This window comes from Pantherophis guttatus, chromosome 18 (genome assembly GCF_059756535.1).
Source record: "Pantherophis guttatus breed Tessera chromosome 18, ASM5975653v1, whole genome shotgun sequence".
NCBI classification, from domain to species: Eukaryota; Metazoa; Chordata; class Lepidosauria; order Squamata; family Colubridae; genus Pantherophis; species Pantherophis guttatus.
This window is the reverse complement of record NC_142080.1, coordinates 12578831-12606815: the sequence shown is the minus strand read 5'-3', so window position 1 is coordinate 12606815 and position 27985 is coordinate 12578831. Positions and strand designations below refer to the sequence as shown.

At 46.4% G+C, this 27985-nt stretch overlaps 2 protein-coding genes across 2 annotated transcripts; both read right to left on the bottom strand.

Annotated features, from left to right (window-relative positions):
- Nucleotides 1–1380: 1380 nt before the first annotated feature.
- On the bottom strand, nucleotides 1381–3090 carry LOC148111593 (maestro heat-like repeat-containing protein family member 6). Its single transcript, XM_087880792.1, has 3 exons — nucleotides 2807–3090; nucleotides 1787–1852; nucleotides 1381–1667 (listed from the first exon to the last, which is right to left on the bottom strand). Exons 1-3 carry the CDS (start codon nucleotides 2907–2909, stop codon nucleotides 1504–1506), a joined length of 333 nt encoding a protein of 110 aa, XP_087736918.1. The 5' UTR covers nucleotides 2910–3090; the 3' UTR covers nucleotides 1381–1503.
- A 401-nt stretch (nucleotides 3091–3491) lies between these two features.
- LOC117659266 (maestro heat-like repeat family member 5) lies at nucleotides 3492–27616 on the bottom strand. Its single transcript, XM_087880794.1, has 24 exons — nucleotides 27430–27616; nucleotides 26516–26936; nucleotides 25661–25797; nucleotides 24087–24182; nucleotides 22927–23043; nucleotides 21970–22092; nucleotides 21288–21437; nucleotides 20599–20718; nucleotides 19959–20038; nucleotides 19307–19442; nucleotides 18853–18948; nucleotides 17271–17375; nucleotides 16589–16724; nucleotides 12036–12154; nucleotides 11551–11700; nucleotides 11197–11351; nucleotides 9474–9621; nucleotides 8220–8371; nucleotides 7722–7859; nucleotides 7141–7255; nucleotides 6047–6190; nucleotides 5127–5303; nucleotides 4433–4582; nucleotides 3492–4183 (listed from the first exon to the last, which is right to left on the bottom strand). Exons 2-24 carry the CDS (start codon nucleotides 26895–26897, stop codon nucleotides 4013–4015), a joined length of 3297 nt encoding a protein of 1098 aa, XP_087736920.1. The 5' UTR covers nucleotides 26898–26936; nucleotides 27430–27616; the 3' UTR covers nucleotides 3492–4012.
- Nucleotides 27617–27985: the final 369 nt, after the last annotated feature.

The window sequence follows — 27985 nt, the reverse complement described above, 5'->3', positions numbered from 1 at the left end:
AAATGGGACAAAACTCACTTAAAAATGTCTCACTTAGCAACAGAAACTTTGGGCTCAATTGTGGTCGTAAGTTGAGGACCAACCATGTTTCAACGGTCATCAGTGTGAAAAAGGGACGTAAAACACTTTCTTCAGTGCTATTGTAGCTTCGAACGGACACTAAATGACCGGTTATAAGTTGAGAACTACCTGTCCTGATATTTCTATGCCTTTTTGGTCTGCCTTTCTCCACTTTGGGGCATCTACCATAATTAGACGCTATTCTTTTCTAAAGAAAAGAAGAATTAGGGGCGACATGATAGCAGTTTCCCAGTATTTGAGGGGCTACCCCAAAGAAGACGGGGTCCAATTATTCTCCAAAGCACCAGAAGGCAGGAGAAGAAACCACGGAAACTCATCAAGGAGAGAAGCAACCTGGAATTGAGGAGAAACTTCTTAACAAAGAAGACAATTAACCAGTGGAACAGCCTGCCACCAGACGTTGTGGGTGCTTCATCAATGGAGGCTTTTAAGAAGACAAAGTTACAACCTATGAGGCTGGGCTCATTCAGGGCTGAAAGTTGAAAGGACTGCCAGGAACAGATATGAGGAGGGGACCAGTGCTCGGCCACCTTCTGGCTTAACAAACTAAGTTGAGAAACGTCGCATGCTTTCCAAAGGAGATCAGGGCCCATGGGAAGACGCCTTTGGGATCCAGAGGTTTTCCCGAAGGCTTTTATTCAATGCTCCATCTATGTGGATAATAATGAGCATCTTTTTGGAGGACATTAGATCTCCCCCCACGGAGTGTTCAGCTCTCTGCATCTGCCCTACTCTAGGCGTTCCTATTTCTGTTGGAAGACGAGCAAGAGTGGAGATGTTCCAGATATCATCGATGGTTGATGGTTGCTACCACCCTTCTCCAATAGCACCTGTGGCTCTGTGACCTTCTCGTGGAACCTTCTCCTCTCTCTGACATTAAATTGTTCTGTCTATCTCCAGGGCCTGTTTCCACAATCTCCCTGCCAGGTCTTCTTTCTGCGACGTTCCTTCGTGGTCCTTCGCGATGTAAGAATTATCTTCACGCTTCCTCGCTTTCCCCAAAGACCAGCTGGAAGGCAGGTGCCCAGAGGGTCATGGGTTGCCCCTTCCCCACTTTGGAAGAGCTTTATAGCTCCCGCTGGCTTTAGAAAGTTCAAAGCATCCTTAAGGATCCATTTCATCCTGGGCCCCCCTCTTTTTGAACTATTACCATCTGGCAGACGGTACAGGACAATAAAAACAAGGACAAATAGGCTGAAAAACAGCTTCTATCCCAGAGCAGTAACTCTACAATTCTACGTACAGTGCAATATTAATACAATACGAGGGTTTTTTAATTCAATTGCATACAATGTGAAGGAAGTGTGTTTTTGTTTTATTTTTATAGGGTTTTTAAAAAGTATAATATACAGTGAGGATGGCACTTAATTTCATTCTATGAGGTGCCATGACAATAATGGAAACTATGAAACTATGAAACTATTATTGCTTGGTCTCGGAGATCCTCCTGATGCCTTTGGAGAGGAGTTGACTACTAACAAGACCCGGCTTGATCAGATGGCCACACTGCCGAAAGATTTCTTGCATTGAGTCAGCTGCAGCCTGAGCCACTGAGGCTTCGGAATCGCCTTGCAGATCCTGGAGACCTGAAACGAATCCAGAAAACAAAGGATTTCCGGGATCAACCGTGAGAACCAGCCCTGATCAGCGACAGAGCTTCTGGAGAAAAACTCCTTGTTTCAAGCGAGGGAACTTTGAAACTCACCCAGGAAAACTTCTTTCATTTGTTTTGAAGTCATCACTTCCGGTTGCATGTATTGCGCGCAGCAGCCTGGGCACGTAAAAAGAAAACGTTGGTGGGGTTAACAGAGACGGCTAAATCGACTGATTCAGGAAAAAAACACGCAATTCATTGGTTTCCACTTGGAAGAGTCGCTTTGGGACTTTACGGGATGGTTCCAGGGATTGGGTCTGTCTAATAATAAGAAGGACGAGGGGTAGCCGTTCTTCCTCCGTTTTTGTCTCCAGGCCTCACTGGAGGCTTTCAAGAAGAGATTAACGAAGAGATTGGACAGCCACTGGTCTGAAATGGAATCGGGTCTCCTGCTTTAGCAGGGGGTTGGACTAGAAGACCTCTAAGGTCCCTTCCAACTCTATTACTTTATGTTCTAGGACTGTGCAAACAACCATCATCTTGGAAAAAAATCTAAGCAGCCTTGAATCCAGTTAATACTAGAATGGGAGGCCAGCTGGAAATATTTCCAGAGAAAAAGCCACGGCTGTGGGTTTGCCTATACAAGACAGAGGGATACAGGCCAGGTAGTCCTCGACTTCTAACAGTTCATTTAGTGACCATTCAAAGTTACAATGGCACTGAAAAAAGGAACTTACGACTGCTTTTCACCCTTAGAAGCGTTGCCACATCAAGATCAAAATCCGGATGCTTGGCAAACCGACTCGTATTTATGACGCTTACAGTGTCTTGGGGGTCAAAGATCACTTTTTGCGATCTTCGGCTGAGCCAAATCCGGGAGGAAGCCAGATTCACTTAACAACCATGTGGCTAACTTAACAACGGCAGCGATACCCTTAAGAAAGAGGGCAGGAACTGCCTGAGAAACTGTTGCGCGATCGTAGCCGTTCCGGAGAAGCCACACGGTATAAGAGCAGCTTCCAGTCTGATTAAGCGACATGGCTTAATTCTGCATAGATTCTTTTGGTGACAAGGCCGCCCGCCTGTCTTGGGTTTTCCTGCCCTCCTTCCAGAGTTGGCATTGGTGATTACCAATTAAGAGGGCAGCTGCCTCGCGATGGGAAGAGTTCCGGCTCCTCAGGAATCCCAGCATCTGATCCAACATCGCAGGAAGGTTTTGCTTGCATTTATTCATCTGGGGAAAACAAGGCAACAAAGAAGCCAATGAACTATAGAGCTTTTTTTTTTTTTTTTAACCAAGGGGCCGCTTTCTTGGTCAAAGCCAGCTGGGTGACTTTGGGAGTTCTAGTCCCTCCTTAGTCACGATGGCCAGCTGGGTGACTTTGGTGCAGTCCCTCTCTCTCAGGGCAACCCACCTCACAGGGCTGAAGTATAGAGCTTCCTTTTTTTTTTTTTTTTTTTTTTACCAAGGGGCTGCTTTCTTGGTTAGGTTTCTAGTCCTCATGTCCTCAACAACTTACTGTACTGTACTAAACTGTGACATTATTATACTATGCTATACTTTACTATACTAATTGATATTTATGTTATTAGAGACAGTTTTATCCAAATTAAAAGCAAAAAGGAAAATAAAGAAAAATAGCAGATAGTGAAAAAAGAAAATAGAAAAAAAAAGGGAAAGAAAAATGATAAGGAAATGGCTTCTAAACTTATAAATGCATTTATATTTTGCCCCCCTCTATGTCCTAATTTCCTTTTCCCACAAACTGCCATTTCCAATCCTCAAACCCACAAACCAGCAAGGTTTCTAGTCCTCATGGTTGCATGGAACCTCTGCTGTTCCCGAGAGAGCAAAAACCCAAGAAGAATCCCTCTAGTCAGTTGAGTCTAGTGCTTAACGCCTCAGGCAAGAAACCAGGAACCGGTGAGTTCTAGTCCCGCCTTCATCATGATAGTGAGCTGGGTGACTTTGAGAGTTCTAGTCCCGCCTTTGGCATGAAAGCTGGATGGGTGATTTTGGCTAATTACCAGGAGACGGTGAGTTCTAGTCCCCCCTTGGGCAAGCAAGCGGACTGGGTGACTTTGGGCCAATGAGCAGGGAATGGTGAGTTTTGGTCCTGCCTTAGGCATGAAAGCCAGCTGGGTGACTTTGGGAGTTCTAGTCCCTCCTTAGTCACGATGGCCAGCTGGGTGACTTTGGTGCAGTCCCTCTCTCTCAGGGCAACCCACCTCACAGGGTTGTTGTGAAGAAAAGAAGAAGTATTAGGGATGCCCACCGTCTTGAACTATTTATCAAAATAAGAAAGGCAGGACAAAATAAAGAAATAAACGGTTAGTTTACTCTAATCTGGAAGAAAACAGGCCAGCTTGGCTCCTACTTACAACCACGTAGCAGATGTTGGAGTACATGCTATGAAGACTGGTGTACATTTCATAGTCAAACAAGTTGCTGGGAAAGCCCCCCCAGTTCATAAAGGACACGCAGGAGTCGAGGGTCTTCCTGGAGACCTGGCCGAGGGAGGAAAGAGGGAGATCCTGTCACCTAGTTGGGTCATGAAAGGTCTTCAAGGAAACAACCAAGTTCAGGGAGCACCAAGGACCCCACAACTTCAGGATTGTCTACAATGTCTTTGCATTCTCCAGAGTGTCCACGTGGTACAACCACGTTGCTCTGAGTGAAGATGGGGGTACAGAGTGGTCTCTGTGAAGGTAGCATGATCAGAGCAGGAGCTCAGGTTAGCCAGCCCTTCAACTCACCTCTTTCGTCCGATCATTTGACAGTTGTATGAGGAGGGGAATAAGGCTGTTCAGGATGTTTTCGGCCATATTACTGTTCCGTAACTCCTTCAGTCCTTTCAGGAGCATGCCGAAAATGGTGATGGAGGTATTCCTCAGTTCGATGTCGTCCTACGAAGGAAGAGAGACAGGTTAGTCCCTCCAATAGCAGAATAGCCATGCAGAAGTTTCTTGAATTTTGCAGGAGAACACACAAGTTCAGAGCACACCTATTCCCAGTTCAATGTCCATGGAGATGGTCAATCATCCAGGTCATGGTTGCCCCAAAGATGGGGAGCCCAACTCCAGTATGCTGCCTGTAGAGTTCTGGGAGTTGAAGTCCTCACCTCTTAAAGTTGCCAAGGTTGAGAAATCCTGATCTAGACCAGAGTTGTTCAATCTTAGCAGCTCCTTCTGGACTTTCTCCCATCTTTATGGGAGAAAGAGAGAGATAGAGGGAGAGGGAGAATGAAAGGGAGTGCAGGAGGGAGGGAGGGAAGGAGGGAGGGAGGAGGGAGAGAGAGAGAGTGAAAGAGAGAGAGAGAGAGGGAGGAAGGGAGTGAGGAGGGGGAGAAAGAGAGGGAGAGAGTGAGGGAAGAGAGGGAGAAAGGGAGGAAGGGAGGGAGGGAGGGAGAGAGAGGTGGAAAACCAGTTTGTTATGATTTGGTTGACTTACATCATGAAAATGTTTCAGAAGGAGCGGAATGAGGTTGACTGCCTTCACCGCATGGGTTTTGATATCGAGGTTCCTGAGGAGGAAATGCAGGGTCCTTATAGCTTCTTTTGCCAAGGTCTTCTGTTCGTGACAAGCGCAGTTTAGCACTGGCATCAAGAGGGGTTCCAAGATGTTCTTCTGGAGGAAGCAGGGAAAGAAACGAGCAATTAAACGGTCACTGGAGTTCTCTGAGTCTCACAGCGATCATGACAAACGCAAGAGAAGGCCACAGAGCATAGAAGAAGAGGGTTGAAAAGGAAATTGGAGGTCTTCTAGTCCAACCCCCTGCTCAAGCAGGAGACCCTAGACTCTGCTGGACAAATGGTTATCTAAACTCTTCTTGAAAAGCTCCAGTGATGGAGCACCCATAACTTCTGGAGGGAAGTCGTTCCAAGGATGAATTGTTCTCAGGGTCAGGAAATTTCTCCTTAGTTCCAGGTTGTTTCTCTCCTTCATTAGTTCCCTTCCGCTGCTTCTCGTTCTGCTTTCAGGGGCTTTGGAGAATAGGTTGACCCCCTCTTCTTTGGGGCAGCCCTTCAAATACTGGAAGACTGCTCTCAGGTCTCCCCTGGTCCTTAACAGAATACCAGAGATGGAAGGGACCTTGGAGGTCTTCGAGTCCAACCCCTGCTCAAGCCAGAACCCCTATACCATTTCAGACAAATGTCCTCCAAGAGGATCTGGCCTCTACTTGCACCTTCAGATCTTCCAGGGTTGCAGCCATCTTTGTAGAAGAGACACCACTCTAGCTGTCCTCTTTCTGCTGGTTGCCTTCTTCTTCTCCTTCTTCTCTCCTTCCCAGCCTTGTAGACTTCCCAGAGAGCGAGGTCACACCTGCTACTACCTTGGAAGCCACTCCCTTCCTGCCCCCCATCTCTTACCTCAAACGGGTGTTGGATGAGGTTCCCCAGTCCTCTAACGCTGAAAGTCTGTATCAGCGGATATGGCTGGGTCATCCATTCCTTCAGCACCTGGAGGATGTCTTGGATGACAAAGAATTGGCAAATTTCCGGGTGAAACAGCAGCTGAAGAAGAAGAGTGGAGATATGGAGCGTTAGCCAAGCCAAGGAAGAGAACTTCCCTGAGAGCCTCGACTAAAGATGCCACTTTCAGCCCTTACGGGGAGAGAAAAAGAAAATAAACACAGTCCTCGGTTAGTGACCGCTGAAAGTCACAACGGCATTGACAAAAGAGATACGTCCATTTTTCAGAATTATGACCATGGTAGCATCCTCATGGTCATGTGATCAAAATTTGGGTACTTGCCGGTCCATATTTGAGTTGAAGATGTGGCTCTTTCGTCAACTTAACTGATCCGTTATGGGTGTACATTGTTATAATTTTAAATTGTTTTAATTGGGTTGTTGATTTTAATTTATTGTGATTTGTATTGGATATTGTTTTTGTAAGCCGCCCTGAGTCCCTCGGGAGAATGGCGGCATATAAATATATATATATATGACGGTCGCAGTGTTTCGAGGTTACGTCATCCCTTTTGTGACTGTCTGATAGGTAGTGTAAATGATAGTTGCAAGAATACAAAAAATAATGCAAAAAGTAAAAGGAATTTGGGGTCATTGAGTCTTCCTTCCTCCCTTCCTCCCATCCTCCCTCCCTCAATCTCCTTCCTTCCTTCCTTCCTTCCTTCCTTCCTTCCTTCCTTCCTTCCTTCCTTCCTTCCTTCCTTCCTCCCTCCCTCCCTCCCTCCCTCCCTCCCTCCCTCCCACAACTTCTGGAGGCAAGCCATTCCACTGATTAACAGAATACCAGGAGACCTTGGAGGTCTTCTAGCCCAACCCCCTGGTGAAGCAGGAGACCTCTACCATGTCAGACAAATGGCTGTCTAGTTTCTTCTTCAAGACCTCCAGTGATGGAGAACCCACAACTTCTAGTTTCTAACCATAAAGTTCTGTTGAACCCTGGGCAACTTTCCTTGAGCTCCAGAAGGTTGGGGTGCATCTCAAGGTCTCCTCACCTCCGAAAAGAAAACCATCCCAATGGTTTTGTGTCTTAAATCGGGGTGGCGCACGTAGGTCTCAGCCTGTCGGAGCATGACCTTCAGCTCATGTTTCGAGTAGTTGAACAAGATCCTAAGAGAATAAATATGGAGAGGTCAGACAAGATCTGCTGGTTAGGGAGAAGAAAATCACCAAGCTAGAGAAATCATGAGCTGAATGATCGATAAATGAATTACTCAATGAATTACTCCATTTAGAGAATTTCTCACCCTCCCTCTCTCCCTCTCCCCTTCCTCTCTCTCTCTCACCCTCCCTCTCTCTCTCTCACCCTCCCTCTCTCTTTCTCCCTCTCCCTCTCCCCTCCCTCTCCTCCCCTCTAATCTTTCCTCTCTCTCACTTTTGCCTTCTGTGTGTCTCTCTCCCTCTTTCTCTCCCTCTTTCTCTCCCTCTCCCCTCTCCCCTCTCCCTCTCCCCTTCCCTCTCTCTCCCCTTCCCCCTATCTCTCTGCCTCCTCTTCTTCCTCCTCTCCCTCTGCCTCCCCTCCCTCTCTCACCCACTGCCCCTCGTAGCCAAGCTCTTTTGACTTTTAATTTCTTACCGGACCAGGTGGAAAATGCCTTCAAACACACTTTCAGGACTCATCAGCATCGCCCAACATTGAACCATATCTAAGTCCTTGAACTCCTCCTGATAGCCGGTGCGCAAGATGAGGTGTTTGACGGCTTTGACTGCGTTGCTAAATGAAACAAAGGCAGAAGAGTTGGTGCCAATCATTCAGCTGATCCCCCTGCACTTCCGACCGTTACAGTATCCCTATGGTCATGTGGTCAGAATTCAGACTCTCGGCAACTGACCCATATTTATGACGGTCGCAGTGTCTCAGAATCACGCGATCCCCTTTTGGGACCTTCTGACAAGCAAAGTCAACGGGGAAGCCAGATTCACTTAACGACCATGGGACTTAACCAGTGCAATGATTCACTTAACCACTCTGGCAAGAAAGGTTGCAAAATGGGACAAAGTTCACTTAATGACTGTTTCCTGAGCTTTGCAGAAATGGAGAAAGGATCCAGATTGGGCCCAGGAGATTCCTTACCCCAGATGGTAGGTCTGTTCTGACCCGCTCTTGCCTGCTCCCAGCAGAAAATAGATGTGCGTCACGAGCGCCAGGAGCAGGCTGGAGAACTTATGCTGGACAATGGTTGCTGCCTCAGGAAGCGAGAGGAGGAAGGAGAGCGCATTGGTGGCCTAGAAACAGGAGGAGAGGAGAGTCAGCTCGGGCTCATCAGGTTACTTAGATTCCTCATCATCATCTATTTCTTCTTTTAACGACCCCCTAATCCCTTGCGGGGTGGAGTCTGGGCAACTGAATGGAGCTGAGGCTTTCCTGGCTGGATGCCCTTCTTGTCGCCAATGCAGAGTTTTGTTCGGCAGATACATTCTCATTGTGCCCAGAGAGAGAAAAAAATCCTCATGTTTTGGTTGCAGATGTTTCATGACCCAGCTAGGTAACCTCATCAGTGCTGGAAGAGTTAGGCTTAGAGGTAGGGTTAGACTGGTTGGGTCGGGAAACATCTGCAAGAAAACCACCAAGCTCAGTAAGCACCAAGGACCCCACAGTTCAAACCTGGACTACAAATCTATTGGTCTTAATTAATTAAATTTCTCCACCGGCCATCTGAGCAATCTGACACTGGGAAGTTTACAACAATGTAATAAAACAATATAACACATAATAAAAATACAGATTAAGAATATTTAAAATAAGATATGACACAAAGTACTCCGTTGGGTGTTTGCCTTTGTTGGTTCCTATCATGTATTTTCTTAAATCAAACTCTTTTTTAGTTATTTCTGTAAGAAATAACGTAAGAAATGAATAAAGGAATCAATTGAATTATGAATGATTAGATGAGTAAAGGAATGAATAAATGAAGGAATGTATGAATAAACGAATAAATCAATGAACGGATACATGAATGAATGGATTAATGAATAGATGAACCGATGGATGGATGGGTGGATAGATGATAGAGCTGGCTGGCTGGCTGGCTGGATGAATGGGTGGATGAATGGATGGATGGATGAATATCAAAGCTGTTCTGGTGAGGAAGCCCACAGATGCCTCTACTTTCAATGGGGCACTTTGGGGGGAAGGGGGGCTTACGTCAAATTTTGCTCCGATTTCAGCCCCCACCAGTTTGCCCTCTGCCTCCCTCCAGCCAGGGCGTGCCTGCTCCTGATGAGGAGACCCCCGAGGGTGACTCTTCTGCTCAGCCCCTTCCCCCTTTCCTCAGGCCTGGCCCACCTGCAGATCTCAGGAAAGGAGAGCCACCGGTTGAGGGCTTACCGCAATGGGCATGATGGATTTGCTTGTTCCCCTCCCAATAGCTTCGGTGCTGGGCTCGTGGTCATCAAGCCTTTTGAGGAGGGGCTTCATGATCTTCAGGTTAGCATAGGGGTCTGCAGCCAGCGCCCTCCACAGTTCCCTGGCACTTCTGTGCAGGTGGAAAAATGGATTGGGGAAAAAAATCAGATTCTTTCCCCATTTTCAAAGAGACGGCCATTCCAGATAGATTAACCCCCCCAACGGAAGAAAGGGTTAGAGAACCGATGGCCAAATGAACTGCTTTAAGGCATGGAAAAAAATAAAGCTACAGGTAGTTCTCGACTTGCAACCGTTTGTCTAGGAGCCATTCAAAGGAGGGCCTCTGCGCCACCGGAAGTGCCAGAGAACCCAGAACTGGTCAAGGGGGGGGAGGTTTCTAGGAGCAGTGTGTCTACAGAATTAACCCAAAGGTGCTTTTCACAGAAGGACCGAGTTGGAAGGGACCTTGGAGCAGTGGTGAAATTCAAAAATGTTCCCAACCGGTTCTGTGGCCGTTTCTTGGTGGTCATATGACCAGGCGGCCGTGGCTTGGTGGTTATGTGTCCGGGTGGGCGTGGCTGCACAACTGATTCACACACAATGCAGAACCTCACTGAATCACAGAGAGCTCAAAAGCAAACGATCACACTTTACACAAAAGTAACACAAAAGCTACACAACTGACTCACATACAATGCAGAAGCAGCTGGACTTTACACAAAATGGCCCCTGCAACAAACAGGAACCTCACAGACAATCAGGCACAGCTGATTTTCTCACAGCTGACTGGTAGTAAAAAAATGCTGAAATTAGAAATTACAAAAAGGTTCCGACATTGCCCGGCACAGCTGATTGTCGTACGTTTTAAAGCGTTTTTTTTTTACTACCGGTTCGGGCAAACAGTAGCAATTATTACTATCGGTTCGGGCGAACCAGACCAAACCAGAGGATTTCACCCCTGCCTTGGAGGTCTTGTACTCCAAACCGCTTCTCAGGCAGGAAATCTTATCCCATTTCAGACAAATGGCTGTCCAATCTCTTCTTGAAAACCTCCAGTGATGGTGCACCCGCAACTTCTGGAGGCAAGTTGTTCCACTGGTTAATTGTTTGCACTGCTAGGAAAGTTCTGCACATTGTAGGTTGCTTCTCTCTTTGATTCGTCTCCACCCTTTGCTTCTTGTCCTGCCCTCAGGTGGTTTGGAAAATAGGTTGACCCCCTCCTCTTTGTGGCAGCCCCTCAGATATCAGAACACTGCTATCCTGTCCCCCCTCAATCCTTCCTTTCATCGAACTAGAGAGACCCAATTCCTGCAACTCTTCTTCATATGTTTTAGGCTCCGGTTCACTAATCATCTTCGTTGCTCTTCTCTGCACTCTTTCAGAGTCTCTGCATTGTTTCTACAGTGTGGCGACCAAGAAAGTTAAAAAACCAAGGAGGTCCAACTGCCTTTTGGAAAAGCACCTTTGGGACAATCATGACCTGGATGGTGGAGACAACCAGCCTAGGAAGCTCTCAGAATTCAGATCGACTGCACAGCCAACCAGCGACTGCACTGGCCCTCAACCAACCCAATGCAACCTCCCCCCCAATCAGCACATGACCTGCCCACCCCAAGCTACAGATATTCACCCCTATCGCAAATGGTTGAGAATCTCTGTAGAGTACAAGAAAACAGGAGGCACATCTCCTTGAGGTTCTTCTTACCCATCGCACGCCACCGAGCACTCGAGGAGAATATCCACGACTTTGTTCACCCGTTTGGACGCCAGGTGACACACTGCCTTTAGCGTTTGTTGTTTGGTGGCAGGGTCCAAGATCTTCGGGAGACGTCGGTAGATCTCCTTGAGGATCATGGGCAGCTATGGCAAAAGAGAAATCCAAGGGATGACCAACTTTCTCAACAGCCCTAAGATTACCTGGTGGTCTCCATCCAACCCTAGCCTTCTTAAATCCAGCCGAAGTGTTGTCACCAAGTCAACAAGGTCTCACCCATTCTCATCTTTCTTTTCTACAAAATCTCCTCTATCCCTTTTGCTCCAAACCCTGCCATTTTCTTACCTCCTCCATTTCCATCCCACATTCTTCCAAGAACGAATTGAGCAGGAGTCCCGCAGTGTGTGAAATGTTTTTGTCCAGGTGTGTCAGAGCTGCCAGGGCTTTTAAGATCAGGTCGTTTATTTGTGACGGGCTCAGATGCTCGCCAAAGGCCTATCGGAAAGAAGAAAAGGAGACCATGAAGAGATGCATCAGGGTTTTGACAAGCCAGAGACTTTGACCCGTATCTGGGGACAGCACCCCATGTAGAGAGGCAGGCCGTATTCCATGACATCCACCACGTGATATTAGGATGTGGGTGAAAGAAGCCAACATGGCAGCCGAGATTGCCTGCTCCTAGACATTGTGGGGGATGGATATCCACCCTCCGGCCTTTGGAGCCTGCCGTCCCCACTGTGATATTGACTTTTTTGAGTATCTCCAGGTCAAGAGGAGGAGAAAAAGGAAGGTCAGTAAGAAGCCAGGCAAAATGCTGAACGAAAACGTACCGTAGCCATTTTGGAGACGTTATTATAAAATATTGTTGGGCCCGAAAAGGAGAAGTCTTCCCTCAGCCAAGTGACGACCTTCCCCTTCTTGTTTCTAGGTTTCTCATCCATTTCTTTGGCTTTGGAGGGAGGAAAACAAGAGGTGGTCAGATTTTGGCATTCGGAACTTCTGAACATCCTTCGTCTGACGGCCGGTTTAGTCGTTCCAACAGAAGAGAAGATCTGTAGCTCAGGGCTGACCTGAGGGGTCCCTGGTGCTCTCTGGGCTCGGTGGTTTTCTCGTTACCTAGTTGGGTCATGAAACCTTCACAAGAAAACAACAAAGCTCAGAGACACCAGTCCTCCTCCTCCCCCCTCGCTCCCTCTTTCTCTGCCCCCCCCTTTCTCTTATCTCACTGATCAGGAACGAAACAGGTACAATGACCTCTTTAGTGGTCCAATTACAGGCAGTCCTCGACTTACGGCCACAATTGAGTCCTAAGCAAGACAGTTATGAAGCGAGTTTTGCCTCAGGTTGCGATTTTTTTTCTTGCCAACCTGGTTAAGTGAATTGCCGCAGCAGTTAAGTTAGCAACCCGGTTGTTAAGTGAATCCATCTTCCCCATTGACTTTGTTTGGCAGAAGGTCACAAAAGGGATCACATGACCCTGGGACACTGCGACCGTCATAAATCGGAGTCAGTGGCCAAGTGTCCAGATTTTGATCCCGTGAGCATGGGGATGCTGCAACGGTCGTAAGTGTGAAAGACAATCACAAGTCACTTTTTTTCAGTGCCGGTTAAACTTTGAATGGTCACTAAATGAATTGTTGTAAGTCAAGGACTACCTGTAACCCCTTTTCTAGGTTAACACAATAGATGGGACTGTAAATGGAGGGGAAATATAGGGCTACATAAGAGACAAATTACATAAATGAAGGAATGAAGGAATGAACCAACAAACGAATGAACAAACGAATGAATGAATCTAACCGGATTTAACCCAGACTACCTTGGTCTGATGTGCAAATGAAGCATTAGGTTGTGAATTGATTGTGTGCTGCCTGGGGAATTCTGGGCATTGAAATCCACATGGCTTAAAGTTGCCACTGGGTTAAGCTTTTAACTAGCCAAATTTAACCGATCCTTTTCTTTAGGTAAACCATTGATATAAGTGCCTGTCTTTCAACCGATTGTGGACGGCTCCCAATTAAAAATTAGAAGACACGTAAAATGGGGTTGAAACTATAAAATTAACAAATAATGTATTGCAATTATAAACCCTCTTTAGCTCTTTCCTTAACAATGCCCACTCAACCCGTAACTTGGTTAACCCGTTTTCTGGCTCCCTGCAATACATGCAGCCATCCAATGACTAAAAGGTGGCTTTGCAAAACACGCTAAGACCCAATCCATGTGCCAAGACTCACAAGCCCAGGCTGGCTGATGGCAGATGCCTAGCCTAACTCTGTGGTCGGCAAACTGCAGCTCGCGAGCCACATGCGGCTCTTTGGCCCCTTGAGTATGGCTCTTCCACAAAATACCACCTGCGGGCGCGCACGCACAGTGCGATTGGAACTTCGTGGCCCATGCGCAGAAGTCGGTTTTCGGCCTGGGCGAGTCTATTCTGAAGAAGTGGCGTTAGAAGAAGTGGGGGTGTCTTGCGGGTGAGAGACGGGAGACGGGAGACGCGGCGCAGGTGGGCCATGGGATACGCAGCGTGGGAGAGGCGCACGCGATTCATGCACGAGTTGAGTGAGCCAGCAAATCACGCGCGGGTGACAAAAGTAACTACTCGGAGCATAAAGTTACCTGTATTTTTCCAACCAGCTGCAAATCCTACAGGTATTTTTGTCATCAATTTAAGAATTGTAATTATTTTGTGTTGGTGGCTTTATTATTATAAAATGAAACATTTTTTTAGGTGCCCTGTTTGACATGGCTACAAAGAAAAAGCAAAGAAAAACGGAAGACGAAAACCATGAATTTAAAGTTGAATGGACCGAGACTTTCGCGTTTGTTCAAAACTTAAATGGCCTTCCGACCTGTCTCATTTGTCAGGAAAAATTGGTGCATAACAAGAAATCAAATTTGGAGAGACACTTTAAAACTAAACACATGCCATTCAGTAGTAAATATCCTGTCGGTGATGCAAGGAAGAAAGCAGTTGAGGAACTTCAGAAGAGTCAAGAAAAATCAAGTTCTGTATTTGATTACTGGATTCAATCTTCCAACAATGTTAATATTGCAAGTTTTGTGGTTAGTCAAAAGATTGCTAAGAGAGGAAAACCATATACAGACGGCAAATACATAAAAAGTTGTTTTATAAATGCATCCGAAGAGCTATTTCGGGATTTTAAGAACAAAGCCGATATTCTAAAAAAAATTAAAGAGTTACCATTGTCTGCTAAAACAGTGAAAGACAGAACAGTCAAAATGTCTTCGAATATAACCAACCAGCAAGTCGAAGATCTTAAATTGGTTTCAGCTTTATCAATAGCAGTTGACGAGTCTTGTGACATAAATGATACAGCTCAAGTTTCACTTTTTGTACGATTTATTTCATCTACAGGTCCTAAAGAAGAAATTTTAGGATTATTGCCACTCAAAGGTCAAACACGTGGAGAGGACATAGCAAAGCTGTAATTGAGTACATTGAAAAACATCATATTCCACTCGATAAAATATTCTCAATTTCAACAGACGGGGCGAAAAGTATGACCGGCGTAAGAAACGGGTTTGTTGCTATTTTGAAAGAAAAAATTAATCACGAGGTACTTACTTACCATTGCATCATTCATCAAGAAGCGCTTTGTGCTCAGACATTTCCAGAAGAAATTTGCAAAGTTATGGAATTGGTGATTAAGATTATCAACTCCATTATAACTAAACCTCTTAATCATCGCCAATTTAAAGGATTTTTAGTTGAAATGGAGAGCGAGTACGCCGATCTTCTGCTGCATAACAAGGTACGTTGGTTATCAAGAGGAAACGTTTTGAAACGTTTCGCTTCCTTATTAACAGAAATTAAAGCATTTCTCCTTGAGAAGGGGATTCGCTATCCAGAACTAACGAACGATCAGTGGATCCAAAAATTTTATTTCATGGTAGACATTACATCTCATCTGAATCAGCTTAATCGTAAACTACAGGGGAAAGGAAACACCATTTTTTCGATGTTAGAAGAAGTTATTTCATTCGAAAACCAATGATCTCTTTTTGCTCAAGATTTTGAAAGAGAAACTTCGATTCACTTTCCAAGCCTGTTGAAACATCGCCAAGAAAATAATTCTGATATTGACATTTGCTATTTCAAAACAACACTTTTAAATATGAGGGAAGCTTTTCTCAACAGGTTTCAGGAATTCAGAAACAGCAAAGCGACGTTAGCCTTTGTTAAAAAGCCTCTTAATGCTACTGTAACAGAATTAAATGTTTCTCCCTTTAATATTGACATTGGCAACTTTGAAATGCAATTGCTGGATTTCAAAAACAAAGAATTGTGGAGCTCGAAATTTGAACGTCTTTGTGCTGATACAGAAATATTGGAGAAAAATAAATGTGAACTTAGTTCACAGCACAAGTGGTCTGCTTTGAAAGACCCGGAGAAGGAAGATATGATGATTTTTAACACCTGGAATAGTATTCCTGACTCATATCATCAACTGAAAAAAATAGCGTTTGCTGTTTTTTCCTTATTCGGGTCTACATGGTTATGCGAACAATCATTTTCAAGCATGAACCTTATCAAGAGTAAATTGAGAAGTTGTCTTATTGATGAGAACCTGTAATCGTGCCTAAAATTAAAAACAACATACAAACCTGACTTACTCAAACTTTCCAAGGAGATGCAAGGCCATTGTTCACATTAGTGTTTGTCAGTCATTGTCATGATTTAATTTTATGGATATTGTAAGGTCAATTGTAAGAAATTTAATTTTATCAATAAATAATATCGTTGTTAAGTATGAGATCAAGTTTTATTCAACGTACCTATAGTTTAACTAAGACTTAAAACTTTAAGTAAAGTTTATTAAGTTAATTTTAGGGAATGTTGTGGAGTGAAAGAAGATGTAGTGTCGAGGAGATGGTTTGGACATATAAAGAGGATGAACGAAAGGAGATAGACGAAAGAAGTATACAGGACGAGTGTGGATGGGAGAGATGGAAGGGGTCGACCTCAGCGAACGTACCTCCATCAGATTGAGGACGTTCTTAGCAAAGGCCAGTTTAGGAGTACCCTAATTAAGTTAATAACAATGTACCTACCTATCTAGTTTAAGTTTAACCGATTTGGCTCTCCAAAGAAATTTCAATCGTTGTACTGTTGATATTTGGCTCTGTTGACTAATGAGTTTGCCGACCACTGGCCTAACGGATCCACTTAACGTGAGAAACTCAGTCTTCAAATGACCCCTGGCCCTGAGAGGTGCCAATACCAACGGCCAATTCCAGGCATCTCTGCCCAGGCAAACGACCGGGGTCTTGGTCACGCCACAAGCTGTGCCACCCAGTGCTCTCCTGGGCAGTGCGCATCCCTGGGCTCCTGGCAGCCCTTGGAGTCCAACTTTCTCACCCATTTTGCTCATGATGAGGTGGTGGAGGTGGTAGGCGGCCTCTGCGGACGTCTGGCCAACTTCTTTGCTGGTGTCGCCAACGTGCAGGCCCAGCAAAGCCACCAGCTGTCCCAGCAAAGAAAAGTCACCTGTGGTCTAATGAAAGGAAGCAAAAAGGAGGGGAAAGATGAGAAGGGGGGCTCATGAAGGTTTCAGCCAACTGAAATCAGAGCATAGGAACCATAGCACCACAGAATCCTAGAATCCTACCTTTTAGAATTCTAGAATCACAGAATCTTAGAAACATAAAATCTTAGAATTTTAGAATTATCCAATATTTGAATCTTAGTAGACTAGAATCATAGTCATAGATTCATAAAATCAGTGAATCCTAGAATCTTTGAATAATAGAATCTTAGAATCATAGAATCTTTGAATTTCTAAATCATACAATCTTTGAATCTCTGAATCTCTGAATCTCTGAATCTTTGAATCCCAGAATCATAGAACCTTAGAATCCCAGAACCTCAATTGCTGGAAGGGACTGTGGAGGTTTTCTCCTCCAACCCCTTCATCAAGCGGGACTCCTTATATCCTCCTGGTCACATCCCAAAGATGCTTTTTCCAAAAGGCAGCAGGACTTTCTTCTTTTTCTTCCTTTCTTTGAAAACATCTCACTGCGCATCCCAAACGGTGACTTACGTCGAAATTGACGTTTTCAGAAACGAACTTCAGGAGGTGTCTGATGCTCTTGATGGCCCTCTCTCTCTCGTGTCTCTTGGGAGATTCAATCCAGGGATTAATGTGCTGCCAGGAAAAACAAAGGAGGAGGAGGAAAGGAAGAATTTGTGATTCACAGTTGGAAGAGCCACAGAAGTTGCCAGGACTGGGGAGAAAATCTAAGGAGCTCAACAAATTTGAGACATTGGTCAATTGAGGTCTATTTTAGACTGAAAACTAGAGTAGCAATTGAAGATTTCTGGAATACAACTAGTCTTACAACAGTTCATTTAGAGCCGTGGTGGCACAGTGGTTAGAACGCAGTATTGCAGGCTAATTCTGCCAACTGCCAGAAGTTCAGCAGTTCCATCCTGATCGGCTCCAGGTTGACTCAGCTTTCCGTCCTTACCAGGTCGGTCAAATGAGGACCCAGATAGGAGAAGAACCTGGGTCCTCATTTAGAGAGGGCTGTAAACCACGGTGAAGCGGTATGTAAGTCTAAGTGCTATTAGTATTTAGTCACTGTTCAAAGTTACAATGGCACTGAAAAAGGGACTTACGACCATTCTTCACACTTATGACCATTGCAGCATCCCTATGGTCACGTGATCAAAATTTGAACACTTGGCCAATGACTCATCTTTATGACGGTTGCAGCATCCCAGCTCGGTCACTAAATGAATGGCTGTATGTCGAGGACTTCCTGTATAAGTAGTCCTTGACTTACGACCAGAATTTGGGGTGCTTACCAAGGTGGATGTTAGGCGACTTGTGACTGGCTTTATGACCTTTTTTTGCCAGGGTTGAACGAATCCCTGTGGTCCTTAAGTGAATAATGCAGTCATTAGCTGAATCTCGCTTTCCCCGTAGACTTTGGCTTGTCGGAAGCCAGTTGGGCAGTTCGCCAATGGTGTTCAGGTGACCCCCCCCCCAGGATGCTGCAACCATCACAAATACAGGTAGTCCTCGACTTATGACCACAATGAGTCCAAAATTTCTGTTGCTAAAATGAATCCCATCGGCATCGACATAATCTGCATCGGTCAATTGCAGAAGGCAGCTTTACTCGGAACAGCTGCGAGGCTCTATGACAGGGGTGTCAATCTCGATTTCATGGAGGGCCGAATCAAGGTTGTGTTTGACCTCGAGGGGGGCGTGGCCGAGGTGGGAGTGGCCAGCTCAACGTCTCTCGTGTCAGGGGTACCTGTGGACTTCCCTGAGACCCTCCCTCACTCTTATTATCATCTCCTCCCTCCCTCCCTCCCTCCCTCCTTGCCGTGGGACAAGAGAGACACGAATATCAGAGAAATAGTGGAATAGAATCATTAGTGAAAAGATGCCAGGGGAGGGACAAAACAAATGTAAATGACAAAAATGAACATCATTTTTTAACTATTGAAATGAGTTAAATTGAATGGTTGAATTGTCCCATGGGACGAGTTGTCCACCCAACAGCCACATTTGCCTATCCCGGGTCCTTGGGAGGGGCTCGACAGCTGGACAGAATCGCCAAATCCAGCCTAAACATCTGGCTGACCAACCCCGAGAAAGAATCACTCTTTACCGTCAAGACATCCTGCAGGGAATCCAAATTGGGAGCCTCGGACAGCAAGGCGGTGAGCATGGTGTTGCAGGTGGTCACCATCTGGTCATAAAAATCCTAGAAGGAGAAAAAGAATATCTAAAGGAAGAAGTGGTGTAAAGGAAGAAAGAGGAAGAAATCCAGGGCTGGGGAACTTATGGCCCTTTTAGGACGACTGGTGGACTGCAACGCCCAACAATCCTGAGCCAGCCACGGACTTCTGGGAGTTGAAGTCCACCCTTCTGCAATCAACGGAGTGGCCCGTCTTGCAGGGCTGGTTTTTCTTCCAGAGTTGGAGGAAATGCTTTCTCGGCTGAACACAAGGAACAAAAGGACATTGGGCTCGATGGATGGATCCAGAGTTTTGGAGGAGATTTTGAATCATGCTTATTTCCAGGTGGATCTCAGATGGCTTGGCTCCATCTGGACTGCTCACCTGAGTTTGAGCTGGTTGTCCTGGGCCGTTCACGTTCAGTTTTGTCACCAGGTAAGCCGGCAAGGAAAACACCTTCTGGATGCTTTTTCTCACCACTTTAGACCTCATCTCGGAGTTCAAGGGGGGCTTCATACGGCTGATGAAAGACGAGAAAAGAGGAGGAGGGTGAGAAGATCATAGACTCATTAGGCTAAAAGGGACCTCGGAGGTCTTCTACTCCAACCCTTGCTTGATGGTCCTTAAACCATCCCAGTCATATGGTTGTCTCCTCTTTTCTTGAAAACCTCGAGGGATGGAGCACCCCCAACTTCTGGAGGCAAACTGTTCCACTGATGGATTGTTCTCGGTGTCAGGAAATTTCTCCTGGATCTCTCTTTGATAAGCTTCCCTACATCGCTTCTCATCATGCTCTCAGCTACTTTGGAGGGGAAGTTGATCCCCTCCTCTCTCTGAGAGCCCCTCAAATATCAGAACTCCCCTCATCATCCTGGTTGCTCTTCCCTGCACTCTTTCTAGAGTCTCAACATCTTTTTTATATTGTGGTGACCAAAACAGGATGCAGGATTTCTCTCTCTCTCCCTCCCTCCTTCCTCTGTCTCTCTCTCTCTCTCTGTCTCTCTCTCTCTCTCTCTGTCTCTCGGCAGGTACATACCTCATGCAGGTGATGGTGATGATCGCTTGATGGAGATTTTCGATGGACAAGGGTCTCGCGGGCTCATCTTCAATGACTTCCTGAAAAGAGAAGGAAACCCATCTAAGAAAGAACCTGAGATATGGCCACCCTCCAGCTGGCCCTCTTCCCAGCCCTACGATTTTTCTGGTTGACACAGGAAGTCCCCAGCTTACAACTGGTCACTTAGCCACCATTTAAAGTTTTGAGGGATCTCTTCAGGACTACTTATGACCCAGATGCCAAGTTCCGAGAGGCGCCCCTTCCTCAGCGATCCTGTGACCCCATTTCGGTCACTTGGCCACCAGCTTGCATTGATGGCAGTTTGCAGTGTCCCGTGACCATGATTTAAGTCAGGGGTGGGTAACTGTGGCCTCTTGATGACCTATATAAAATTGGGAAGCCAGATTCCCTTAACAGCCGTGCGATTAACTGAACGAAAATGATTCGGCTAACAACGGTGGCAAGACAGGTCGTACAATGGGCAGAATTCCCTTAACAAATGTCCCACTTAGCAACAAAACCTTTCAGGCTCCATTGATTGGCATTCAATTCGGTTCAAATTCACTTCCAAAAAGAAAGACGCCCAGGAGCACCTGCCTCCCCCCCTCTCCCCACTTACAACGATGTTTGTGACCAGTTCCTGTTTCTGGGGCAAATCGAGGTCTTGCCTCCTGCTGTTGGCAACAGCTTTGGTGATCATGATGATGGACCTCATGAAGGCTTTCTTCAGCCCTTCGTCCTGGAAAACCCCAGTGGGAATGAAAAGAAACCAGAAGGAAGAGGATGTATTTATTTACTGAAACCTTTACGTAGCCGATTGTCTTTGGTTGAACTCTGGGGGCCCCCAATCAAAACATCACTGGACACTCTGGGTTCTAGTCCCACTTTAGGATGAAAGGCAGCTGAGAGACTTTGCGCCAATCACCAGGAGATGGTGAGTTCTAGTTCCTCCTTAGGGAAAAGGGCCAACTGTCTTTGGGCCAATCACCAGGAGACTGTGAGTTCAAGTCCCGCCCTAGGCACGAGAGCCAGCTAGGTGAGTTGGGGCCAGTCTCAATCCAAAACACGTCACAGAGTTGTTGTGTGGAAAGGAAGAAAGAGTGTAATGCAGGAGCGCTGCCTTGAGGATAATAAATGCAACAAGACCATAGATTCTCCTCCTCCTCCTCCTCCTCCTCCTCTCCCACAACATGCTAGTTGGGTCATGAAATGTCTTTAAGAAATCAAACAAGCTAAGGACTCCGGATTATAATTGTTCTTGTGATTAAACTCAGCATTAAGAGAAGTAGAGGGTGGAAACCTGCCTACCTTTTTCATGCTGGAATACTGATAGAGTATTTCTGAGACAATGTTGTCCAGGAAAGGCATCATGTCCTCTACTTGCGCTCCCAGGACTGCCTGGCCATAGCAGAGTATTAATGTGGTCCGAATCCATCTCTCGGAGAGAGTCTGTGAGTCCTGTCAGTCCAAAGACGAGGGGGTCAAACTCTTTCCCAAAGCACCAGAAGACAAGACAAGAAGCAATGGATGGAAACTGATGGAGCTTCTTAGTCATCCAGGTCACGGTTGCCCCAAAGGGGCTTTTTCAAAGGCAACTGGACTTTGTTTTTCCTTGAAGAGGTTTCGCTTCTCATCCCAGAAGCTTCTTCAGGTCTGACTTGGGTCAAAAGAGAAGAAGCTTTTTGGATGAGAAGCGAAATGTCTTCAGGAAAAAACCAAGCCCAAGCCTTTGGAAAAAGCACCTTTGGGTCTACTCGAGGTGTTTGTTGGGGCAGCTCCTAATCTTCTCTAGCCTTATAAAATAGTTCTCCAGGAGATGGAGATGGAGAATTTCAGCACCACCTACATCTACGAGATCTATGACCAATCTGAGGAGACCAGACAGCCTGGAGCCTAAGTCCTTCTAAGCACATTGGACTCTCCTTCCCAGAATCCCCCAGCCTCCTTCTGCACTGAGTTTCAGACCTTGCAACCCCATCCCTGGTCTTACCTCAATGGGGGCTTCTACTGCAAACGGTCCTTTTGTCTGCCTGAACTGGCCAGCCTCCTCCAGGGCCACCAGAATCTCAGGCAGGTGGCAAAAGGATGCCATTCGAATGGATTCCGAGATTCCCTAGGCAAAGCGATGTTTGTGAATTAGGACATTTATTGATTTATAGGTTCGATTTATATGCCGCCCTTCTCCGGAGACTCAGGGCGGCTTACAATGCGTTAAGCAATAGCCTTCATACTTTTGTATAGACCTGCTTAGTAGGTCTTTCCCCCCCCCCCCAAAGCGGTGTTCTTTTTAATACAAAGTCAGCTTATTGCCCCCACAATCCGGGTCCTCATTTTACCTACCTCGGAAGGATGGAAGGTTGAGTCAACCTTGAGCCTGGTGAGATTTGAACTCACAGTAATTGCCGGCAGCTGGCAGCTAAGTGCTACTTAACAGCATTTTAGTCCGCTGCACCACCAAGGCTCTTATTTGCACCTAACCCTTTGTCTTTACCTTCCGCTTTCTCCTCCCCTTCTCCACCTCCTGCTCCTCCTCCTCTCTGCAAACCCCAGGCCCTTCTAGCACTGATGAAATTACCTAGCTGGGTAATGAAATGTCTGCAACAAAACAACCAAGCACAGAGAGCACCAAGGACCCCACAGTCCTCCTCCTCCTCCTCCTCTCTGTAACCCCCATTCTCTTCTAGCACTGATGATGTTACCTAGCTGGGTCATGAAACATCTACAGGAAAACAACCAAGTTAAGAGAGCACCAAGGACCCCACAATTCTCCTCCTCCTCCTCCTCCTCCCTTCACCTCTATTCTGCAAAACCTGTTCTCTTCTGGCACTGATGAGGTGACCTAGTTGGGTCACTAAACGTCTGCAAGAAAACATCCAAGCTCAGAGAGCCCCAAGGACCCCACAAAGATGGAGGTCTCAGCCCCCGCAGGCATCCCACTGCCACTCACCTCTCGGTCTGTTTCTTCCTGGAGTGAAAAACTTAGAAGGCTTTGGAGCTGTTCCGTCACCAGGTCCTTCTGTGTTGAGTTTCGCAGTTTAACGCCATAATATTTGTAGAGGCTAATCTGAAGGTGGGAAAAAGAGTCCGTGAGTCCTAGGGAGCTCCACCAAACGGCCAGGAAAAGGAAATATAGGAGAAATTAGGATCAGAAAAGGACTCCGTGTGGTCAAGCACACGGAAACTGGTCCTGGGTGACCTGATCGGGGAGATGGGCAGCATACGAATCTAATAAGTCAATAATTGCCATTTTGACTTTCTTCTTCTTCTTGAAAAGCTACTTTAACCCCCCTCCCCCATCCCCATAGGTGCCCTTTGCTGATTCTCTGTTTGGCCGTCCTGAGATCCTTTATGGTTTCTGTGGAGATCTGGCAGCTTCATCTTTTTACATGCATTAGCTCTCCGTGGTGGATTGGGACAACTTGCCATGGCCCTCTTGGCTTGGCCAACTAACCATGGCCAACTAGCCATGGCCTACTTGCCGTGGCCAACTCACCAGGGAACAAGAGTTACACTAATAGCAGGGTTCCAATACCTCAAGGGTTGCCAAAAAGAGGAGGGGGTCAGCCTATTCTCCAAAGCACCCGAAGGCAAGACAAGAAACAATGGATGGAAACTTATCAAGGAGAGAACCAATCTAGAACCAAGGAGAAACTTCCAAACAGTGAGAACAATTAACCAGTGGAACAGTTTGCCTCCAGAAGTTGTGGGTGTTGCATCACTGGAAGCTTTTAAGAAGAGATTGGACAACCGTTTGCCTGAAATGGGAAAGGGTTTCCTCCTTCAGTAGGGGGTTGGACTAGAAGACCTCCAAGGCCCCCTTCCAAGTCTGTAGTTCTATTATTCATTGTCTGTCTAATATCGAGGAAATGGTGGAACAGAAGCGTCAAAGAAAGGAGGCCTCAAAGGAGGGACAAATGAAACATAAACGACAAATGTTAAAATGATTTTTAACATTATTGGAGAGAACGGAATGGTTGAATTAACCCGCGGTGAGTCTGCTGTGGCTCGTGGGCAGCCACGGTGAGTTGGCCATGGCAAGCTGTCCTCTTCTGATGTTGCATCTAAGATAACTGCGGCCCTAAAAGTGTAAAACCTCCGCATATTTACCTTGTCTTTAGACAAGACCTGGGACGTGCTTTGCTTCTGGTCGATGGGCGGCAATGCGCTTCTTTTCCTCCTGGGCAGTTTGTGGTCTGAAGGAATCTGCTTTGCCAACAACAACAAGAACAACAAAAAAGAAGTTGTGAGAAAGTGAAGGAGCAGAGGAAGGAACAGCTTTCTGTGTGTTTCCAAGGGGAGGATTGGTTTCCCTTCTGCGTCTGGATGCATATTATAAGTAATTTGACTTTTCTAGCTGGGACAGACACGAAGCACGTAACAAGGAACATCCGGATTGTATCAGCTGGAGCAGAGGCAGCTTTTGAGATGAACGGTTGGAAAATCTCTGCCACAAATTGTGAGAACTTGATTTATCACCATTTATTGTTGTGGCCCTCCAGCAGCCGAATCAGAGGAGGAGGAGGAGGAGGAGGAGGAGGAGGAGGAGGAGGAGGAGGAGGAGGAGGAGGAGGAGGAGGAGGAGGAGGAGGAGGAGGAGGAGGAGGCGTGGGAGTCAGGGCCAGCATCAAGGCAACCTGAGAGCTCCGAGGGGGAAGAGGGAATGGGGCTGGCAGAGAGAGAGACAGAGGAGGAGCCTGGGCCATCCGTCAGCCCTCAGATGGTGAGTCAACAGACCGCAGGTCTGGAGGTGGATGAGGAAGAGGAGGAACATCTGGGTCCAGTGCCTGACGCGCGGATACACAGAAGGCAGAGGAGAGGAGAGCAGTGGAAATCTATGGGCCGGTCCTTGGGACAGACGAGCCACCACTGCTAGCGAAGCCCCTCCCTAGCTCTGGGGATAAAAGGCAGGGGGCGGAGATGAATAGATGTGGCAGACAACGATTCTTCTCCCTGCCGGATGGACTTGTTAGCCTGTGGTGAGAGAGAAACTTTTTGTCGGGGCTGCTGGCTCTCCTCATAAAGGAATCTTTGAGTTCACTTCAGAGGGTTTGTCGTGTTTGGGTCAGAACATTTATTTACTGACTGTTCGAAGTTATAAAGGATAGTTTACAACTGAAAAAAATGGACTGTTTCTCACACTCAGGACCATTTCGCATTTCCGTGGCATGCAGAGAGCTTGCGGTCCCTGTTGCTGCTGCCCAGCATTCAGTGCCAGACAGTGCAACAGGGCGGATGGTTGTCTTGTAGGTCTTAGATTTAAGATGGGTGGCCATTCGTCTGTCCAGTAACACACTGGTGAGTTCTCGCCAACGTATCCAGGCTGCATTCTCCTTTGCTCTCACCTCGCCATTGATGTCACCATTGACATTGGAGGTGGGATCCCAGATACCAAAAAATGTCCACCTTCTTTAGGTTTTCTCCATTGATTTGAAGCATTCCAGGGGTGGTGACAGTCCCTAAGTATCCTGTCTTGATGTTGAGGTGGAGTCCAAAATGGTTGAGGCAATCATTCCATGGTCGTTCCATGATCCTTCCAGCAAGGACCCCCTAGTTCAGCAAATTCTCCATAACTACATTTGTCTACTTTTGGGATAAATGATCTCCACCGAGGCAGCCCTGGCTTCTGGACCCTCTCCACGATGGACCTCAGGGCCCACCGCGACACAAACCCAGCTGCTTACCTGGAAAGGACGAAGATGGTCCAAGATGGTCTCTAATATTTCTCTCTCGTCCATGAGATCCAAGATTTCTTTGACGGGTCTGCCTTTTAATGGCTTCCTGCTCTCCCATAAATTTTTGAAAGACTCGTCAGAGAGTTCTGAGAAGAAGAGACAGACAGAGATTGATGGGCAATTCGACAGGACAAGCCTTCTCAAAGCAGAGAGAGACAAGGAGTGCGTAGTGGATCACCAGGCTGAGCCTGAGGGAGGGGTCAAACGTGTCATAAGTCTCGAGGCCCTGATCTTCCTGTCCTTAGACAACCATCTTATATATGGAATTGGAATTTTTTATTGCTTTGAAATTTCATGATGTTGTAATCTTATAATTTAGATCTAGCCTTTGAAAAAGGCTAAGAGGGAGGGGTCTTTCCTCACCTCTGAGGGTAAGATGTTCCCTAATACAGTGGCAGCGGTAGAGAAGACCCTCTTCCTAGGCCCCACAGTCGAAACTCTTTGACTGATGGAGTCTGCACCATAACGTCCCTACCTGATGAAGGACGATTGCAGGATTTGGATTTGGGTAGTTAGGAAAAGGAAGGAAGGGTGTACTAGTGACATGAGAGCAGTCTTCCAGTATTTGAGGGGCTGGCACACAGAGGAGGGGGCCAACTTATTTTCCAAAGCACTAGAAGGTAGGAAGAGAAACTTATTGCTTAATGCAATTGGTCTCTGGAGAAGGAAGACCTCTAAGGTCCCTTCTGGCTCTGTCCTGATGGATTGATTGATGGAGGGATGGATGGATTGATTGTGTGGGGTGGGCTGATGTGATAGGACAAGGCTGGTTCCATAGGTAGCCCAGCCCTGTAGCATCTATACCTGGATATGAGGGAAGGATGGTGTCCTGAGAGCTTTTTCTCCCCGGAGCCCTTTCCCTCTCGGGCCTCCTTGGCAAGGAAGGGGGCTCTTTGAGGCCAGGCTTCATTTCCCCCTGAGAAGCCCTCAGAGGGGTCCTGCGCACCAATTCTGGCAGCACCAGTGCTGGAGGCTGCACCTTCTTGCTCATGTCCACTGGAGCTGGGGAACCCTTTACAAGAAGGGGCAAGACCTGCGTGGTTCTTTGAGTGGCCGAAGAAGTGGACGGGTGGGAGCCAGAGAAGTGACTGTTCCACTGCCATGGGTCATTATTCGTAATTTGTGGATGGGACTCCTTGCTGTCCTCCTTCTTCAAGAAGGGCAACTTTTTTAGCATGTGGTCCATCCTCTCGTGAAGAGGGAGTTCTTGAACTGGATGGAGATCCTGTCAATAAAGGAGAAGTTTTGTAACTCCAGGTTGAAAGGAGGGGTCCTTGGTGCTCCTATCTATCTATCTATCTATCTATCTATCTATCTATCTATCTATCATCTATCTATCTATCTATCTATCTATCTATCTATCTATCATCTATCATCTATCATCTATCATCTATCATCTATCATCTATCATCTATCTATCTATCTATCTATCTATCTATCTATCTATCTATCTATCTATCTAGTTGTCTATCTATCTATCTCTATTTATCACATGTTCTTCCTGGGTCAACAAGCTCAGACTGCCCAAGGAGCTGCTGATCTACAGAGGAATTTGGGAGTCTCTCCTTTGTACCTCTACAACTGTCTGGTTTGGCACAGCAACCAAACTAAAAGTCCCCTAAAGAGAGAAGACGGCAAGGAAATTACAGGCAGCAGAGAGAAAGCAGAGTTGCTTAACTCGTTCTTTGCATGCAAAAAGAAACTATAGCCCAACCTACCAACAACGTAACTGTGAAAGACAGACTAGAAATAAAAGTTGAAAGGCTTCAGCGAGGTATTTGACAAAGTAGAACACTCCCCTCCGCTCTGCTCTGCTCTACTCTGCTCAACACAACTCAACTGAACTCAACTATCCTCTACTCTCCTCAACTCTCCACAGCTCCCCTCTCATCCCTTCTGCCTTTATATCTCTGCCCCAGGGGCTGTGACATCACCGCATTATGTTCTCATGGGGGACAGCTGGTGTCATGACCCAAGGGGCCTCTTACTCCCCAAGATAATAGGGATGGGATATGGAGGGTCCCCTGGATAACCCCCTTGATAACATTAGCGACATTATGGGGAGCAAAGCTAGGGGTCACTATGGAATGACCCACTGTGATGGTGTCCCTCAATGTGCTAGATCTCAAAAGAACCTAACCAAGATTAAGGCTGATCAACTTTGTTCTTTGATTGGCTAAGTCTGCCACTGAGCATAGGACTAAAACATTCCAAATTAGTAAGGGAGTAAGGCAAGGTTGCCCCCTATCCCCATTATTGTTTATTTTGGCCTTA